Genomic DNA, 13,168 nt, shown 5'->3' with positions numbered 1-13,168 from the left:
TCAATAAATTAAAATTCTGAAATACAAAAGAAGATATTACAAAATCTATTCTACATGACTACGTTTTATAGTACACATGACTTTGTGAAGATTTATTATAAGCGGCCAGAAAAATATGTATATCCAAGACTTACACCGGTCTATATCTGGTAATGAAAAAAAGAAGCTTCTGACATTACTGAAGAATAAACCAAGTGTCCAAGATATAAATCCTTATGTAAAAACCTACATCTATAATTTGCACATACTAGAAAATGTTTGATAAAGTCCTAAGTTAAGTGGTATGCGAACTTTGATGTTCAAGACTTATGTAACATACTGAGGAAAAGAGGGCATCTTTTTAACATTTAAAAAAAATGGAATAAAGGGCAGAAATACAAAACAGTGACTTAAGCCCCTAGGTAACAATTTCAGAAGTCTAAAGTAAACATGGGTTTTTGAAGATGGATTATTTGTAGCAGTAATGCACACAAAAATGATTCATGAAAGCACTTGATAGCACAAACCAAAGGGGAGACAAAATAAGTAGACTGAGGAACCATGTACCTGAATAAAAGAGAAATTTACGTTTGCTAAACTCGAGAGAGGGAAAAGTTCAAGTAACAATTTACTTGCAGAAAAGTTGATTGTAGTTAATAATTTATCTATGAAGACCATGCCAAAAATTTTTCATGCTCTATTGGCTGTAGAAAAATCACAGCACAATCTACAAAATCACACACAAATCTACAAAACCAAAAGCTGCTAAAATTAATTCAGGGTACACATCAGCACTTTTGTGGCCATTACTAGAAAACTAAGCTTAGGAAGTGTTTATGGAGTTTAATTCGTCTCAGTAAATGTAATTTAACTACATATTCTACATCAAAGAACAGTGGTTAGTAAGCACAAAAAAACCCCTCACCCTGAGCGTTGTAGGCAGAACAAATACAGACTAGTTTTCTTTTGTCCTATTTCTTTAGATTTCCCCATGCAATTTAAAGCTCTAATCTGAATCTCAGTTGCTCGTTACTCCAAATCCCAGTGAATCACCACATCCCCAGTGTTATACCCCTTCGCAGTGTCCTCAGTTCTTCTCTGTTTATTGCCCCGCCAGTTCTGCAATACCCTTACCTCCATTTCATATCTACTATGGCTGCATGACAACTTATGTCAAGCTCCTACCTCATCTTATACCTTTGTTTTGCCAAAGCTTCAACTAAAAAAGACAAACAAAAAAACCCCAGAACACAGCACTGGCAATGACTAGGACACAAAACTGTTTGACTTTCTGTCAGTGTGCGTTGCTGGTTTGGGTCTCTCTTATCCAAGCATCTATCTTTATGAATCTTGTTAGACTATAATTTCTTTGGAACTACCTGAATTCCCAGATTTCATGGAAGCTAGTCAAAAGATTCAGAACTGACTGAAAGTACAAAAGAACCTCAGATTTGAAGAAACCAGACTTGGAACATTTCCATGTCATGCTTTGGCAAGGTATCTCTTGTAGGATGCCTGCAACTTCTGTTTTTTAAGGGTGAAAAACTACTGAACCAATTGTTTCCTGTCCCCCCTTTCACAAAGTTTTAGTAAAATGAATATATTGCATATATTAATCTCTATTGCAAATACAGTAATTAAATAATTACCTATAATGTCTCGAAATGCTAGATGAGGTAGTTTCTTTCATACTGGCAGCACCTGTGGATTCCACATCTGAGGTATTGGATGAATGTGCAGTTCCATCAGATTTCCTGATATACAAGATAACAGGGTTGCCATATAATGAAAATAATCTTATATTAAAAACTGAGCAAACAGATAAATGACATGGTATTATAGTGTTTTACAGGGATTTTTTTTTTTTTAAATTATTTCTTTTTAATTTACCCAACAGTGCAGGGCAATTCCAAGGCTGGGTTTTCTATCACTGGAACCGGTTCATTATCCTGAGGAGGAAAAGCAAAAAAAAAAAAAAAAAAGAAGTACTTCAAATTAAGTTTTAATTGCTGTATCGATTTTGTTTGAGGGTGAATGGGGGAATATCATGATTCAAAAATTATAATCCGGTGGGGGGGTGGAAGGGAGGGGAAAGGGGAATAAAATATCTAAAATCTTACCAGAGGAGACGACTCTGGAGTTTTATGAGTCATTTTTCTTGTATAGGGACCAGGTGGACGACCTACTGATTTTTTTTTCCCCTTTCTTTCTATACCATTACTTAATTCCCTAGAAGAAAATTTATATTTTGTCCTGTATTATTGAAGACAGTTTTTATTGAATAGATGTTTTCCTTTGGCAATGAATACATGATTACACATCTATTTCTAAGACATTGCACTAAATGAGGTTATTCTGCTAAATCAAAAATTTCAGGTATATATTTTTGCCTCTAGAATAACAAATAGATACAAGATCTTTCTAATGACATTACTGACTCCCTAATGTTGAAAAGGAATGAACAAGTGTTAAAGTTGTTTATTCATATGATCACACTTGGTAAAAAAAGATGGCACACTTACTAATACAAGTTGGTCCTTTCAAACCATGAAGACTCTATGATTCTATGATCATAATTCTAGTTAGATTATTGCACAAGAGCTCCAGAAAGGCAAAAGATTTTGTTTCCCAGATATCAGCAAAGTTGGAATATTTTCTATTTTTTTACTGCTAAATTTCATGTTGGTTTTTTTGGGGGTTTTTTTATTTTGTTTTTTTTTTTTTTTTTAAGAAGGATCCTAAGAGAAAGCTAATTAAATTCATTTTAAGACATTGTTCTCACAAATAGTCCACTGTCACAGCTTAGGCAGGACATCCACCTTTACCATTATTTAAAAAAAAATACATTATACAATGAAAGGGCCTTTGTTGAAGACACCAAAATTATACCCAAGTACCCTAATTTACCCCAACACTACTAGAATGACTGGGTTATTTTACCTGACATCAGGGATTGGTTTAGATGATTTTCTGCCTTTAATTTTGAACTCATGAGAAGTTCCTTCTGGTTCTTTTTCAGCCTTTAAAGCAGCATTTGGTGGCACAGGAGGAACACGAATTCTCAAGCCAAACAAATGCTTCTTTTTCTTTATTTCTTTTCCAGACATAAACCTAGAGGATTTTAGATTAATTGTTAAAATTCTGACCCCAGGGAAAACAACTTTTAAAATAACAGCGTACATGCAAAACAAAACTATGCAAATCAGAATATTCATTCTAATTCTATTTTATACCCCTCTTTCCCCTAACACAATCCTCACTCTCAAATACAGAACGTGAAGTGGAAAGAGGACGGAAGTTAAAACAATTTTTTTTCTCATGATCTAGGTTCCACTCAAAATTTTATGTAATGTTATAGTTTGAAATAGAAACAGTATTTAAACGTTATCTGCAGCCAAAGCAATTATCAGATAGATTAAGCAAAGGAGACTGAAGACTCTAATCTACATCACATTAAATAGGCAAATAACATTTAAAACAAAAAGTACCGATAACTTACATGGTCTTGTAATCATTTAATGCCTCCAGTACATGCTCATATCTTTCAGATTTTGGTGTATCAGCCAGCTGTGAAGTATTAAGAAATCATTTAGTCTGTCAAATTCTTTAGTAATAGAAAGATTCCAGTTACTTTGAGTTACTCTAACTACAGATTCGGATGTGGAATACATTTATGATGTATTAGCTGTAGAAGCTACCTAACCCCAAAGGATATTAATCGTTATCCCATGTATTCTGTGATTTACATCCACAGAACTCATGCCAGGATCAAGCCCAGGACAAAGAATTTGAGTTTTGCTTGTAAGAAGTGCCAGAAAAATCTCTCAAAGAATTTTAGTATAGTCAAAGAACATAATACTAGCTTGCCTCCCCAAGACTGCTAACAAGAATTCTTCTGTGGCATTATGTACTCCCAAATTAATAGAGATTGAAAGCAGAACATAACTATATTGACACAAGAACATAAGTTATTTTATTGGTGATCATTTTAATGAAAATTCTGCCACAGGACCCAACTCTCATTTTCGCCAACATTACTCAACATGGTAAAAGAAAGGATGAGGCCCATAAGAGTTAGAGTTTAAAAAAAAAGTAAATCCATTTTCATGCCCCTTTTGTTAAGACCCAGTCTAACCTCTCTTCTTGCACCAAAGCCTGAGGTAGCTAGTCCCTATCAGGCTACCAAAACATAGAATTTTACCTCTGAAAAACTGCACACTTATGAATTATAGAGACATAACGCTGAATAAGTATGGTGGTGACTATAAAGAAGTGGACACAACACTTATGTAACAGAATTTAATAAGATTATTTATTTTTATAATTAGACAGCTATTTTTAAATTCCAGTGAAGCTACCACATTTTCAGTTGCCATACCAAAATGTTTCAGAATTTATATCCAATTGGCTCTGCAGCAAATTTATCTTTAATTATAGATTTGACAAACAGTTTATAAGTTTCACTATTAGCGTGGATACTACAGAGCAGACTGCACAACATTTGCAGCTCAAAAAACCACCTTTAGCTAACAACTAAATAAATGAGTAGATACACTCATAAAAAACAACCTTTTAATATGATTTGGGGCAAGATTCACAGTCAATCTACCTGACTACTAAAGTTAAGGGAGGTATTCAACCAATTTTAGCCAAAGAAAGTAACAACTGTTTTTACACATTTACCATATGCATTCAGTACAATTGCTATCCCAGAGGTCTTGCAACTCTGTAGCACTTAACTACAGAAAACTGCCTTATATTTATTGCATCCTAAATAATGTGTTAAAAATTACTGGCTTAGGAGGTCTGATAATTACACCATTTACTCCTATCTTACCTATGGCTAAAAAAAAAAAAAAACCAACACCACAACTTTTCCTCTTTTTCAATTATAAGCAGACAGAAAAAGAAACAAAAGTGTCATTTCTAAAAGTGGCAAGCTAAGAATATTACAAAACCCCTAAACCCATTAACTTGTAGATGTTATTCTGTGACTAATTTCTGTTTAATAAGGCAACCAGATTAACCAAAGTACTAAAATACATTTGCCTCCAATTTTTCAAGACACAATTTTCCCCAGCTTCATGAGAGACATTTAGAATCTTTTCAAAATAAAGACTTGAAGATTTCCTCAACACAGCTTTTATGCATTTATACAAAATCTATCCCATCAAAAGTGCAGTCTTCAGACATAAAAGAAGTAGCTTCCTTGAAGGTTTAGAAATATTGATTAAGGTACCAAAAGGACGACTTAAAGAGGTGAGTATCATTATTTTGGATCTCCCCTCTCCTTCCTACCACTTGGTTATGTGTTTTCACATAGATTGAGCACGGATGGATTGAAAGTGGAAAGGGGAAAGAAGAGCACAATGAGGACTGCAGCCTTTCAACTTCTCCAAGTCAATGGCTGCTAGATAGCTCCACTCTCCTCATCCACACAAAGGCTGCTCCAACCAGCCATTCTGACATGAAATTATGTTAGATCTAAAAAAAATTATATTGTGTGAAATAAGCAAACATTAATTTCTTCTACATTTCCCTCAATACTAAGACAAATGAAAGTCAAAATTAAACACAGCTTACGTATTTGTTAAACTGTGCAGTAAGACAGCCAGAACATTTCATTCTATTGAAAAGACGGTGTGAGAATTACCACATTTTGTGCAGCCTTTTTTTTTTTTAATTAAAGTTTGAGATTTGGTGTGACAGAATTATTGACTTGATATGACTTAGCTAAGAGATGCCACATATCTCAAAGTAAACCAGATGTCTATTCATAATGACACTATTTGTCATTTTTAAGTAATGCTTGAGTGCTTGCTTGTCCTTCTAAAACTATTGACACTCAAAGTCTAAATATATGTATTTTAAGCTATTTCCCATTATTTATGGGAAGCAGTCACTCATTTAAACCAAGAATATACATTTGATTCTCAAATTGTGTCTGCTAGTAGAAGTGGATTACAAATGTATGAATTTATTGAAATGAAGTCTAGAAGTAGCATGTACTCATGCTAAGAAAATTTCAAACTAGTTATACACCACCTGGATTAAGAAAATTCAAAACCCTAAACAAGTTTCATGCACGAAAAAAGTGCTAACTCCACCAGCAGCACGCCAATTTGAATTTAGACATAAATTTTGCAACTTTACATGCAGAAACAAATGTCTACACTGCTCCTCTTAGTTAAATATGAAGTCAGTCTGCTTGGGGAAATGGATTTCCTGTAATGCTAAGGTAATGGTCCAGTAAATCAAGTAGCTGGAAAAATAACCAGTATAGTAGTGAACTAAAACCAAGACGCCTTGACAAGTAACAGAATCAGACTGGAAAAGGATCAAAACAATCTTTAGACGTGGACATGAACTGATCACCCCCGTGTTTGGAAGAAGGAGGAAAGAGGAAATATTTGTGTACAATAATTTGTTATGTGTTACACCTTAGAGACTTTAAAGATGTCTTCATAAGCAATATACTCTGCATTCAGGTCTACATTTAGGTTTTCTGGCCTGTGCACACGAAAATATTAAAGAACTATGAGAATTATAAAATGGAAGTAGAGGAAAATACATATGTGCAACAGAATAAACAGTTGAGTATAAATAATTGGAGTTGCTATGCAAATAATAAGATAATAGTTACATGGACCACTTGAGAAATTTTACAGCTCAGAATAACATACACCACTTAAAAAGCATTCTATTTCTGCAAGGAAATTAAAGATGGTCTCATTATTCATGATTATCAGATTTTAAGGTAATAAAGGATTTAACACCCAGAATAAAACGGTTCATAGGTCGCTAACTTTCAGGATATATGTATGCACTGTGAGGAAAAACAGAAGAGAGTATTCCCATTACTTACCTCACCAGGATGCAATCTATCCCAGTTTTCATTAATGTAGGCCATGAGTTCAAGCTCCGAATCAAAGTATTTCTTCTTATGAATAACACTTAGGTTGTAAAGGCATAGATGTGCTATATCTACCCTAGAATTCAGAAATATTTGAATAAAAAAAAACAGAGGGGTGGGGGAAAGAAGTCTTTTTCTTCCAATTGCTTTTCTTTCCAATAATTTAGTAGAAAAATCTATTAGCACAATATAGTTAGAAGGACACAAAGCACAACTTAAAACACTCAATCCAGGGAACAACGTTACGAAGTCTCCTGTCATTTCTCTTCAAGTGATTCTTTCTGCTTTGAATCTTACTTTCATCTCTGCCTCATCTCATTGTCATGATGCTCTCAAACTCCCAAACTGGTCTAAACCATGGGATATTTAAGTCTGAATTCATACTTGAATGTATCAATTCTGAATTCATGCAAGTATTTTGGTGAACTTTTAAAAAGGTAATTTCCACCATATATTTGTTAGCACATATGTACACTAAATTGGATACAATTTTAATATGGGTTCATTCAAAGATTTCAAACTACAACTAACCATTATGTCTCATCTAGGAAACTATTATAAAGTGTGTCAAGACGTGTACTCTAGGACTCACTACATTTGGCTTATCTTAATGGCAGGATCCTAAAACTGCAAAAAAGACATTGTTCAGATATCTCAATCTTCACATATACAACGAGTAGTTGCTTGATACTTTATTGAACAATCCCAGGGATAAATCCCCAGAACATACAACTGCAATATAGCTAGCTCTACATTTAAGGATAAACTTTGAAGGAAAAGTTGTCCCTGTTCATACAAGCAGTAAGAACAACTCAGGGAAAAAACTCAAGACAGCAAATGTATTTCCTTTTTTGCAGGGAGAATCAAAATACCAAAAAGAAAAGCAGAGCATGTATTCAACTCACCTTTTTTTTTTTTTAAATAAATTCATTACTTACCATCTCAAGGGTAAACGTTTGAGGTATTCTGGTCCAGAACTGCAAACTGAGCAAATGAACGTATAAAACCTAAAAATATATACACACATATATATACACACGTCTGGGTGGTGGATGTCTGTACATACACACACAATGTTTTAACATCCTAATTATGAAAAAATTAAAGTTAAGCAGGGCAGAAACCCAGCTACATGATATTTGAGAGTCCCTTCATCCTCCACCTTCCCTTTATCAACTTCCACAGTCTGTGCTGGTACCTAGCAGGCCAGATACAAGGTATTTCCTCAATTTTATCCTGGTACCACTGTTTTATACTCCCTAAGAAAGTCCCTCAACCTGTCACTGTATCAGTGAAGATGATCTGTAATGTCCCCACTCCATTCTTTCAAATGCAGAAACCTGTGCCCCAGTGTAAACATGCATTTAAAGAACCCACGCATTCCTGGGTCCTAACTCAGTTCCTTCATACAAACATTCCACCACAACCCCAACTTCGGGAAAAAAAGAGGATCTATGGCCTCTGGAAGGAAGGGCAGGCCACTCAAGACGACTACAAAGAGGTAGTGAAGCTATGTAGGGAAAAAATCAGGAGGGCTAAAGCCCAGCTGGAGCTAAACCTGGCTTCTGTTGTCAAGGACAACAAAAAAAGCTTCTATAAATATATTAGCAATAGGAAGAGGACTAAGGATAATCTCTGTCCTCTAGTAGATGGGGCCGGCAACATAGTGACCAAGGATGAGGAAAAGGCTGAGGTACTTAATGAAGTCTTTGCCTCAGTCTTCAGCAGTAGGACCAGTTGTTCCCTGAGCACCCAGACCCCTGAACTAGAAGACAGGGATGGGGAGCAGAATGAAGCCCCTCTAATCCAAAGGGAAATGGTGAGGGACCTGCTTCAGCACCTGGAGGTGAACAAATCTATGGGGCCGGATGGGATCCACCCAAGGGTATTGAAAGAGCTGGCGGAGGTGCTCGCCGGGCCACTTGGTATCATTTATGAGCAGTCCTGGACAACCGGAGAGGTCCCAGCTGACTGGAGGTTAGCAAATGTGACACCCATCCACAAGACGGGCCGGAAGGAGGATCCGGGGAACTACAGGCCAGTCAGTCTGACCTCGGTGCCTGGGAAGGTCATGGAACAGATCCTCCTCAGTGCCATTACACGGCACATGCAGGAGAACAGGGTGATCAGGCCCAGTCAGCATGGGTTTGTGAAGGGCAGGTCATGCCTATCAAACCTAATATCCTTCTATGATAAGGTGACCCACTTAGTGGATGAGGGAAAAGCTGTGGATGTTATCTACTTGGATTTTTGCAAAGCTTTTGACACTGTTTCCCACAGCATTCTCCTGGAGAAACTGGCTGCTCATGGCCTGGACAGGTGTACTCTTCGCTGGGTAAAAAACTGGCTGGATGGCCGTGCCCAGAGAGTGGTGGTAAATGGAGTTAAATCCAGTTGGTGTCCAGTCACAAGTGGTGTCCCCCAGGGTTCGGTGCTGGGGCCGGTTCTCTTTAATATCTTTATCAATGATCTGGATGAAGGGATTGAATGCACCCTCAGTAAGTTCGCAGATGACACTAAACTGGGCGGGCGTGTTGATCTGCTTGAGGGTAGGTTGGCTCTGCAGAGGGATCTGGACAGGCTGGACCGATGGGCTGAGACCAATGGTATGAGGTTCAACAAGGCCAAGTGCCGGGTCCTGCACTTGGGTCACAACAACCCCATGCAGCGCTACAGGATTGGGGCAGAATGGCTTGAAAGCAGCTCGACAGAAAAGGACTTGGGAGTGTTGGTTGACAGCCGGCTGAATATGAGCCAGCAGTGTGCCCAGGTGGCCAAGAAGGCCAACAGCATCCTAGCCTGTATCAGGAACAGTGTGGTGAGCCGGACTAGGGAAGTGATCATCCCCCTGTACTCGGCACTGGTGAGGCCCCACCTCGAGTACTGCGTTCAGTTTTGGGCCCCTCGCTACAAGAGGGACATTGAGGTGTTGGAGCGTGTCCAGAGAAGGGCTACAAAGCTGGTGAGGGGCCTGGAGGACAAACCTTATGAGGAACGACTGAGGGAGCTGGGGTTGTTTAGCCTGGAGAAGAGGAGGCTGAGGGGAGACCTTATCACCCTCTACAACTACCTGAAAGGAGGTTGTAGAGAGATGGGGGCTGACCTCTTCTCCCTGGTGACGAGTGATAGGACGAGGGGAAACGGGTTCAAGTTACGTCAGGGGAGGTTTAGATTAGATATTAGGAGACATTTTTTCACTGAAAGGGTTATTAAACATTGGAATAGGCTGCCCAGGGAGGTGGTGGATTCACCATCTCTGGAGGTGTTTAAAAAAAGGGTAGATGGGGCACTGAGGGACATGGTTTAGAAGTGGCTCTTGTCAGGGTAGGCTAAAGGTTGGAGTCGATGATCTTAAAGGTCCCTTCCAACCTCAACAATTCTATGATTCTATGATTCTAACCAACAGCTAAATCAAAGTTTAATAGATAATGAATGAGATAATCTTTGATTCCCTTCTCCAGTTTTCTCTCATCTGCTTCAACTGCTCCAAGTTCCTCTTAAAATGAAAGCACAGACCAGCGCTCTTTTTCATTTCCTTTTGTCCCAACTCATCACATATGAACAGAGGATGTACAGAGCTCCCCTCAGTCTAGCTATCCTTCCAGCTTTCTCCACTTCTCCATACTGTACTACTAGTACAGGGAACAGCTACTGCAGCACACACTGACAGCCTATCTTGAAGCATGGTGCCTGTTGCATGTAAGAGATTAGTCACCTACACAATGTGAACTTGAAAGCCCTTATACAACTTATATATACAGGTCCACTAAAATGAAGTGCTTTAAAGCTTCCAATCTCCCAGTAGCCAGTATAATGAACTTCCACACAAGAATGAAGTAAGTAACTATTTGAATTTAACTATCCAGTGGTTACCACTCCATCACCCCACCCTCCTTCACTAAACTGAGATGAAGAACTGCATTTTCCTGGCACCTGAATACATGCTTTATTTTGTATAATCTCCTATACAAAACTCACCCCGTTTTTGGAAAATACTGTTGTAGTATTACAGATGCCTTAAAGCTCATATGCTAAATTCCCTCCAATTTTAAATAAAGACAACTGTAAAGTACAGCTTAAATTTCTTACCTGTCACCAAAAAGCATGGGCTTCTGGAGGCACTGCACACAAGCCTCATGAAACCACTGCTTACATTTGCAGCACTGCAACATCTTTAGATACCAGCTTCACCAACAGAAAGAAAAACAAGATGTGTTAAAAGACTTACTGAAAATTGTTCTTCATTACATTTAAATTAAATACCAAGGGATCTTCTGACACAAACTGATTTTCACAATTTATAAAACAGAGTGTCATCTGTAAGGATGTTTCAGTAATACTGAGTTCCATAATGAATCATTACTAGAAAAGAGTGACTACGAATAATAAAAGATAGTCCAGTAAAAAGATAAAGTTATTGAATTAAGAAAATAAAAGTTTAATTTCCTCTGACAACCACCTTTTAATTCTCGATAATAAGAATTCATTAACTCCATGTAAGTTCCTTCTCACATACTGGATTAGCTTCCTTGTTATTTTCCAAAGCACGGCACAGCCACATTTAGTCACAAACATTTGTTCTGAGGATTCAACTACTCAAATCCCCAAAACCAACCTCACAATTTACAAAGGTTTTGTAACCTTTGTAGGTTACAAAAGAAGCTTTTTCAGCTTCTCCCTTGAGAAACGGAACCATGAAAAATTGAAGGCAATATTTGTCCACATCTGCAAAATTCTCAAACCAGAGCTCTGTCCTGTGAGTATAAACTCAAAAGCTTCATTTCTTTATGGGACTCTTGACTTGCCTTCACTTCAAATCTTCAATGCTATTTTCTTCATTCACTCATCCATGCAGACACCAGAGTATTATCATTACCTGCTTAAGAAGTGCTCTTCTTGCCTTTCTTGTAAGAAAGGACCAGCAGAGGACTCTGCAATTTCATAACAGTAAAAAAAGTCTTCCCCCCACCAACAACTGCAATCCAGGGCATGATGTTATAGTAGAATCAAAACATTTAATGAAATAATCTCTGGATACATTTATATTCATGACTAATGACAGAGCTGAGTTAACATGAGAAAAGCACTGCCTAGAACTGCAAGAGGCTCAAGTTACTCCATCCAATCTCAACACATTAACAGTAGCGATACAGAAAAAAATATTCTTGCTTGTTGTAGGATGGACTGTGATATTATGTGATGGTCACATGACAAAATTAAAACCACCTAGAAGATCTGATGGGAGAAGGAAATCCATTACTAATGTATTTCCTATAAGACATTAAAAAAATAAATTCAAAATTCCACTTGGCATCGAATTTAATACCTACACACAGTAGAAACATAAATTAACAAATTCACAAGTAAAAGTCTACAGGAATAGGGCCAAAGTCTGCAGCTGCATTATGGAGAAAAGTTCTTCTATATTATCTGTTTACTTACTCTCCAGGTCCTCCACAATAGCAGTAACATTGCTGGACATTGGTTTTATGACCTGCATCCCACTCAAGGTCTGTTGCATTATATGGTAATGTTTGTTTCATGACTTGCAGTGCTTTGGCATTTGGTCCTTTCTTAAGTGCACCACCCCTCTGTCAAAAACAAATATATCAGTTTACAAAACCAATACTATATTTCTGAAACTTTCAAATCCTTTAATTTAAAAGTTACAAAAATTTGTCTGTAATAAAGTAAAATACTTTCACCTGTATTTATGTTTTAATAATAGCATATTTTTTTAAAAAATAAAGTGTAAGCCAAGTGTCATCTATTTCTAAAATAAATATTAATTCCCAACATGTAAAACTTCCATTCAGATCAAAGTTAACAAAAAAAGCAATCACTGAAAAAAAGCACTATTTCTTTTATTTATTTTTTTTTACTTCAAAAAACAAAGTACACATGCAATACAGGATGTACTAAAAATGTTTTTCTAGAAACAGACCTTTGTTGTTGTTGCAAAAACGCACTGTCGACAGAGCCATTTGTCATCCGAATCAATCACGCTGGAATCAATATTTGGTGTGTGACACAGCTGATGATAACCTGTATAAAAAATGATGAACCAAAGTGTTATTAAAATGGCTAAAGAAGCTTACAGGGAATTAACTATATATAATTTTAATGCAACTATAAGGCATTATCCATCATTAAGTACCAAAACTCTGATCAAGAAGATTAGTAACACATTCAAAAAGGTCTTTTAAGTTCTCTTAATGGAAAAGATAAACCTTACCTATAGAACAGTAAGTCACTTTAACATGGATTATCATTACT

At 36.9% G+C, this 13,168-nt stretch overlaps 1 protein-coding gene across 4 annotated transcripts in view; it reads right to left on the bottom strand.

The window, feature by feature from the left end:
- Positions 1-13,168, bottom strand: part of MTF2 (metal response element binding transcription factor 2) — a 31,840-nt gene that overhangs the window by 3,988 nt on the left and 14,684 nt on the right. For all 4 annotated transcript variants that reach the window (XM_063344387.1, XM_063344388.1, XM_063344386.1 and 1 more), the window contains 10 exons: positions 12,837-12,937; positions 12,335-12,483; positions 10,982-11,077; positions 7,831-7,899; positions 6,845-6,968; positions 3,479-3,546; positions 2,920-3,090; positions 2,100-2,208; positions 1,870-1,928; positions 1,629-1,733 (listed from right to left, as the gene is read on the bottom strand). In XM_063344387.1, the coding sequence (XP_063200457.1) occupies positions 1,629-1,733; positions 1,870-1,928; positions 2,100-2,208; positions 2,920-3,090; positions 3,479-3,546; positions 6,845-6,968; positions 7,831-7,899; positions 10,982-11,077; positions 12,335-12,483; positions 12,837-12,937 (1,051 nt within the window). The remainder of the gene's footprint in view (positions 1-1,628; positions 1,734-1,869; positions 1,929-2,099; positions 2,209-2,919; positions 3,091-3,478; positions 3,547-6,844; positions 6,969-7,830; positions 7,900-10,981; positions 11,078-12,334; positions 12,484-12,836; positions 12,938-13,168) is intronic.

Source organism: Chroicocephalus ridibundus, chromosome 8 (genome assembly GCF_963924245.1).
Source record: "Chroicocephalus ridibundus chromosome 8, bChrRid1.1, whole genome shotgun sequence".
Lineage (NCBI taxonomy): Eukaryota > Metazoa > Chordata > Aves > Charadriiformes > Laridae > Chroicocephalus > Chroicocephalus ridibundus.
This window is presented reverse-complemented; position numbering and strand designations above follow the sequence as displayed.